Source organism: Alligator sinensis, unplaced genomic scaffold (genome assembly GCF_000455745.1).
Source record: "Alligator sinensis unplaced genomic scaffold, ASM45574v1 scaffold141_2, whole genome shotgun sequence".
Classification (NCBI taxonomy): Eukaryota; Metazoa; Chordata; order Crocodylia; family Alligatoridae; genus Alligator; species Alligator sinensis.
Window position 1 is genome coordinate 444,272 of NW_005842371.1, and position 7,541 is coordinate 451,812.

General features: G+C 41.9%; 1 protein-coding gene across 1 annotated transcript in view; it reads left to right on the forward strand.

Moving 5' to 3' along the window:
• Positions 1-5,552, forward strand: part of DCN (decorin) — a 48,273-nt gene extending 42,721 nt beyond the window's left edge. The window contains exons 7-8 of the mRNA XM_006029290.3: positions 1,769-1,907; positions 4,007-5,552. Coding sequence (XP_006029352.1) covers positions 1,769-1,907; positions 4,007-4,201 — 334 coding nt within the window. The 3' untranslated portion in view covers positions 4,202-5,552. The remainder of the gene's footprint in view (positions 1-1,768; positions 1,908-4,006) is intronic.
• Positions 5,553-7,541: the final 1,989 nt, after the last annotated feature.

Here is a 7,541-nt window from a genome sequence, read left to right on the forward strand (position 1 = left end):
AATCCAGTTACACACACACACACACACACACACACACACACTCATTAACAGAGCATGCCTGAGCAGGCTGGGTTCTATCAGCACTTTCAGCTGATACCCTCATTTGCCTCAAAACTCAGCACATCACCATCTCTTGTCACAATGGTCCTAGTAGTAATCCCCTTGATGGGCAGCCCCCACTGTGGGTTTGGGCATTACAGGGATCTTTGGTTAGGTAAAAGAAGTGTTGCTGTAGAGCAAATGGGGAGGTCAAGGGGAAGCAAGAGTAGGGGAGGTTCAGAGGGAAAGTACAGCAACCAGCTTGACCATAAAAGTTATTTATTGCCAGGTATATGAACTTATGATGATACAAGTATTAATAGCCATACAAAAGAGAGACAAATAAACAGTTCCAATATTACATAGTTTCAATTAGGTTTTTGGGGAGGTCTAGCTCGAGTTTGATTAGCAAAAGTCTGGTTTAGAAAGCTGTGCCTGGAGTAAGAAAACAAAAGTCAGGTTCCTGGAGTCAGAGAGAGAGAGTTGGGATCTCACCACTCAGCGAAGCTTGAACCAGTCGAGGTTCCCAGGTGTTGTTGGAGCTGGCAGACAGGCAGAGCTCTGAGCATGATTAATGGAGAGATTCCAGGCAGAAAAGGAGTGGAACTGGTGCAGCTTTGGATCCAAGCACCAGGACAGAACTTGAGCTTGGGTAGGGGTTTGTAGAGAACTAACAATGGTTCAAGGGAGAACACTAGGTTTGTTTAGGGGTAAGCAATGGCTCATATGCTGGATAATAGGAACTGATCGCTCCTGGCTATGGGTGGCATTACTCTGAGGGAGCTCACAATACAGACAGGAAGATTCAACGTTTTGGATACCAGTAGAGGAGCCATGACTAGAATTGGTCTGATAAATGCTGCTAGGTGTGTGTAGATGTGAGTTGATTAGCATTTGGAGCATGGATTCCCCATCATGCAGTGCTCCTCTGCTTTTCCTATCCCAGAATTCAGTGCGGTCCTTGCCTTGGAATCTCTGTTCTCCATCCTGAATGCTAATGAAGGTGCATGTCTGTTCCATCTCCCATTTAAATGAGTTGTCATCTGGTTCAATCTCAGATGCAAATGAGATCAGGGGAGTTGTTTCACTCCTATCACCCTTGCCTGGAGGGCTTTAGGTGCATCTCCCACTGCAACTTCCTTGTCTTTTGCAAGTCCTTCCTCTAATCAGTTCTTGTTCAGGCGGAGGTGGGGAGGGGGAGAGTTCTTAGGGAGTCAGACAGGCTGTGTACTGCATGCCAGGCCCAAGAACATGAAGCTGAGAGGTAACAGTGGTCTACATGAGATGGCACGTTGGAGTAGTGATGAGCTACTCCAAAGTAACTCATTGCTATAGCAACGTAGTATCGGCAGGCAGGAACCATTATGCTGCTGCTACTTTGCAGTAGCTCATTGGTACTGCACAGTAGGGTCGGAAATGACCAGTGTGGCACTGGGACTGCGCAGTACTTGTGGTTACTGCGCAATCATTTAATACTTGCCAAAGTAACAACTGCACAGTCAGGTGCACATGTAGACATGCCCATGAAGTTCATGCATCTCTCTCTCATAGGGATGTTGTGAGGGTAAAGGCTAATGAGACTAACTATCCACCCGCATGATGTGATAAATTCGAAATACCACCTAGTTTCTTGGGAGGCAGGGGAAACCCTACAGGAGTACAAACTAACAATTAACCATGAAAGGCAGCTACCTGGCTAACATTTACTCAATGCCATTTTCTCTTGCAGATTGGGTCTCAGTTTCAACAAAATCACTTCTGTTGACAATAGCACTTTAGCCAATGTACCTCATCTGAGAGAACTCCACTTGAATAACAATGAACTATCCAAAGTGCCCAGTGGGCTTGCTGAACACAAATATATTCAGGTAAGCTATAACCTATAAAGTCATGGAAAGTCTGAATAATATTTCCATTATTAAGAGTTTACTATATTACTGCTATTTTACTATTAGTAATGCCCATGTTTGAACCATAAATAGCAGTTTAAAAATAAATAAATAAATAGCAGTTACCATTCAGACCTTTTGTATTTGTGCATGCCTAAAAAACTTCATGTAATTGTCATATCTTCAGTTTGGCAGTATTTTGCTTCAATTATTTGTGCTAACTTGAGAAATAAATCATACCCTATAGGACAACCGTCATTTTAATTCTGATTTTATGGAGGGTGCATTTACTTGTATTGATGATAAATGTGATTGTTTTGTCACGTACCATTAACAGCTCTTTTCTGACTAACCCATCTTCCTAAGAACATTTCTCATAGAAAAATAGGGCTGGAAAGGATCTCAGGATGTCATCTAGTTGAACCCTTTTCTCCAGGCAAGATCATCCCTATCTAAACCATCCTAGACAAATGTTTGTCTAACCTATTCTTAAAATTGTATAAACAATTTCCCCCTCACAAAACTGCCAGATGCAAAGCACTGAAATACAAAGAACACTTTAATTTACCAAAAGGTAAATCAGGGAGACCAAGGCACTATCAGTGTCCTGCCACTGCTGTTTGCTAAAATACAGTGGAGAAATGCCAGAAAGAGGATGAAATTTTGTAGTGCAAAGACTGCTAGGGGAAGAGTATTCACACAATACTAAGCATTAACATTTTTACAATTGATATGGGAAAGATATTTACATCTTGGCAATACTAATGAGAATTCTTCTAATTCCTCATGAGATTGAATAGAAAACAACCTCATTTTATTTAAAACTATATATGTGTGCATAATATAGAAATACAAAACTCTAAACCTCTTGGTTCCGAGGTGATACTTTTTATTAGACCAACTAAAAATAGCAAAAAAAAAAGTCTTTCTTTGCAAGCTTTTGGGTACACATACCTGTTTTCAGGCTGAGGAGAAATAAAGGCTTGTAAAAGTCCTCTTAGGTAGAAAATAAACTTCATTCTGCACAGGGGAAGTTGAAGCTGGATGTATATTCCTCTGGGTCTGAGAGTCATACTCTTGTCTGCAGCACCACATACTGCATAATGCAGTCAAGTGTTCTTTCCACTGCAAGGGTGTGCTACCCATGCATGTGCTGTTCCAGTTTTTTTTTTTTTCCATGGATATTTTTTTACCCCTGGATATCTTGTCCCCAGGGAACCAAATGTCCAAGTTCATCTGGACATGGCCTATCTGCCCGCTTTTGTGTCAGACTCTTGACCGAAGAAACTCTTGCTTCATATTTTTTGAAAAAGCATCGATAATCAATTTTGATTATTTCACAGTGCTCTGTTTTCCCCTTGGTATTTTAATTGTAGCCACTGATTTGGCAAACAACTTTATATACATGACTAAAGTACTGAAATATCTTTCTGAATAAAGGTCACTGAAATAGCATTTCTGGTTTATTGAATTTTTGTCCAATACAACACGATCAAAAGTCACTGGATGCTATCACAACTTCCTTCTTCTGGGGGTCACATATAATTGGGTCTGCTTTTATAGTTCAAGTGAGCATAAATATCAAATGAGAATATATTTACAGTAAATAAGTTAGAATCCTAGGTTGTACTATACCAGGATTGTCCAGCTGTTGGCTAATGGACCACATGCAGTCCCACAAGTGGTCAACATGTGGTCCACAGGCTTCAGCAGCTGCCTCTCCTACTGCTGCTAGCAGAGAAGTCCCCAGAGTCTGCATGCTGCATGTACAGAAGGGGTTGTTTGCCACTAGTGGGAGGTGGGGGATGTTGCATGCCACTGGCCCAGTCTATGTGGCAGGGGGTGAGTGTATGCATGCTTCCAGTGGAAAGGAGGGGGCATCATGTGTGGGAGTCCAGGGGCCTGGGGAGGACAAGGCAGGTTCTGCAGTGGGTGGGTCTTGCTATTCCCCCCATTCAGATTGAAGTTGGACAGTTCTCCACTATAAATTGATTGCAGAATTTATAAATGTTCATGTTAGTGATAAACTTTATCCTCATTAAACTGATTTCTATTTTATATGCTTGTGTACATTTCAGGTAGTCTACCTTCACAACAACAAAATCAGTTCTGTTGGTACAAATGACTTTTGCCCTCCTGGATACAACACCAAAAAGGCTTCCTATTCAGGTGTGAGTCTCTTTAGCAACCCTGTACAATACTGGGAAATCCAGCCATCCGCTTTCAGATGTGTCTATGAACGTTCTGCCATACAGATTGGAAATTACAAATAAATTTAACAGCCTCAATTGTATTTCAGATAGAAATACCTGTTGTCATAAGCCTGTTTAAAAATCATTGCTTAAAATTAAAAGTCTCATACTGAAAACTTCACTGTAGATTTCATATCATCAATAGATGTAAAATAGATCAAGCATCATACATGGACAAGAGCAAACATATCATCAAAAATTGCCAGCTGTATTTTATTTTGACTTATTTCAGCCTTCATTACCAGCATGCTTTCTGCAGTGTTTTCAATTAGTTGAATGCTACAGGTTTTCAGATTCCACTGTATAGGAAATTTGGGGTAAATATTTGTCAAACTTTTGATATTGAAAACAACTGATAGCAACTGAGGGATATTTTTTTTTATAGCCATGAATAGGAATTGGTGGAATAAAAAGGAGATGAGACACTCAATATATATATTTTTTCTTGGGCAAAGTTAGCCCCTTTAAATTTTAAAATCAAGCCCTGGAGGTTTAAAAATATCCACTATAACATGTTTTAAGCCTAATTCTGAATGTATCTATTTAGCAAAGGCAATATAAATTTGTTGCTAATGTCATTATTTTGGTAAAAACTAAAATAAACTCATATTGTATACATAGCTCCTTTTTAAGTGTGTTTACAATCTTGCTGAGCAAATCTATTCAAGATTAGCAAAAAAACCAAAAAAACAAAAAACAAAAAACGGACTTACAGTACAAGACACTACTAGACTATACTTACCATTAACTATTTCTGGACCATGACAATAAAACATTCTCTGGGAAATTTCTAATTACCCTAATTATTTCAGCAGCCTCATTGACTTCACTACTTGTAAGTGTAAGGTAATTTGGATTAACTACCTATTTTAATCCATGTATATATCTAAAAACTAAAATATCAACATTACTCATTCGTTCTGTATTGTACATTGGTCAGAATTCTGCTGTTTTCAGTTTTTACTCAATTAATAAAAAGGTTCAAGTAGAAATATGCAGGCTATCTGTCTGAAAAAAGGAGGCATTCATATCACTTCAGAAAATGAAAATACACCACCATTGGACAGACCTAGAACATCATTCTTGGAAGTATCTTCTTCTGAGAGGGATTTGAAGGCAATCCAGTAATTCGGAGTTCTCCAACTCATACCAAGTGGCTGCACATTTCTGCAGTCCTTTTCTATAAAGTTAATTGTTCTTACACATACAGGAAGGCTGCATATTTCTACTGTCATCATCTACAAAGTTAATTGTTTATAGATTTGAAATGTCACATTTGAAGGCCACTTAATTCTCCAAAAGTCATCTTTTCAATTTGTAAACTTGTATGTCTTTTCTATTAAAAAATACCGTAATACAGGCAAACTCCAAATTTCTTGTCTTTATTACGTAGGCTATACCATCAGCATATAAAAATATTTAAAAAATTAATTCTGGTTGTGTCGAGGAAAATAAATGCCTCTGAACAAAATGACACTTAAAATGAGCACATATTCTATGAAAGATTTCAACCCCAAAAAGATAAGAAAAAACAACTCTTTCCTAATCAGCAGGATATTTGAAATTTCTTTTCATAAAAAAGAAAATGTTCTCTTTATGGCTGTGCCTATATTACTAGCAAACACTTTTAGAAATCACAATGACTCATCAATTCTCCTTCCTCCCTCCCCTGTCCCACCTGTGTGGACCTGCATGTCTCCACCGGCTGCTCCAGTGGCGGGGGCATTGCTAGCCCTGGCAGTAGCTCTGAGTGAACTGGCCAGGGATGGGTTTAATTCTCCACCCTAATCCTACTGGGATAAGCCTCCTCCTGCACCCTCTATCAGATGCCAGAGGGAGGGGGGAGCAACCCCTATTCCTGCCCCCTTGTCTTAGGGGTCCTGCCAGCTGGGCTGTAGCTGGCCCCCATTTAGCCGTCCCCCCATCCCTGCCATTGAGGCACTGAGGAGGCAGGGCCCTGATGGGGTTGTATCCCCTGTCCTGGTGTATGGGCAGTGCAAGCCTCTTCCTGGGAGGGGGCCACGAATGGGGCTAAGCACTGCCATAGACTGCACAGGGTGGGTGGTGGCACCAGGGAGACAGAAGGGGGCTTATCCAGACACTTGCCTCATGCACAGAGTGAGCAGAGGTGGTGGCAGTCAGAGCAGGCAGACTCCTTTGGTCCCCAAGGGGCAGTGCCCCCCCTACCTCAGGGGCCATGCCAGCCAGCATTTTGCTGCACCCCCAGCCCTGCTGCTGTGACAGTGAGGGTGGAGCACCAGGCAGACCCTGGCCCAGTCCATGTGGGTGGGACAGGGAGGGGAAATTAAACCCTTCCCTATCCAGTTCACTTGGAGTTACTGCTGGGGCTGGCCATGCCCCCCCAAGCACAGCTCCCCTGCAGCCGAGAGCTTCTCTAGTGCCCCCCAGTTCCTGGCCTGAGTGACTGGAGGCGTATACCTGCATTTCTTCAGTCCAGACAGAATGTCTGTGCAGTTGCAAACTGTTTCAATCTAGGCAGGTTAGACTAACCTGCAAAGATTGAATCAATTCAGGCTCTGGCTTTTTGAATGTCTGTCCCTAGCCCCTATGTTTCATAGATACATTTCTGTCAGTGGAGAAAAGAAAGAAAATCAGCCACTCCTATATACTGTTCTTTGGGAGCTGTTGATATATATAATTGTTTGGATTCAAATGGGGAAGAAGGCTACAAAATAGCATCTCACCAGTAGGTACAGATATGGGTAGGGCTTTGAGGACTCCGCACAGATAATATGCACATAGGTGAAATGTATGTCTGTAACATTCTATTACTTATAACTGTAACCGGACTCACCTCAGAGGGTATCCATGGTCCATCCCTGCCAGCTGTAGTAATCTTGTACTAATCTGGTCTCTTTCTGGGCACTGTCTTCACCTGCCATGCTTTTGTTGTTATTGTGCATTCTGGGAGGCTGTCTCCAGAGAACCAGAATGTTGCTTGGGTGCCCCACTCAATCTGCTGGGTCCTTGTCCCTCACACAGCTCACTGGGTCAAGGAAAAGATGTTACACATAAACTGGGTAAGGTGGTCAGAAGCTGGTTTAAACCTGTAACAGAACAGCTCAGTGCACAAAAATCAGTTTCAAAATGGCTGAAACTGGATTAAGATAAACCTGGATGAATGTAGTATCAGACTTAATTGATTTCGGCCAAGCCAGTTTATGAAACTTCTGTCCCAGACCTCTTCCTGGTTTAAGTTAAATCACAGTCCCCAGCATCCCAGCATGTTTTCCAGCCCTGGGCTTTGCTGGGCTGTCTGCTCCACCCACCCCAACCTCCAGCCCTAGAGAAGGGGGTGGGGGAGGAAGCAGGGACTACCTCCCCGGCATACCCTAACTGG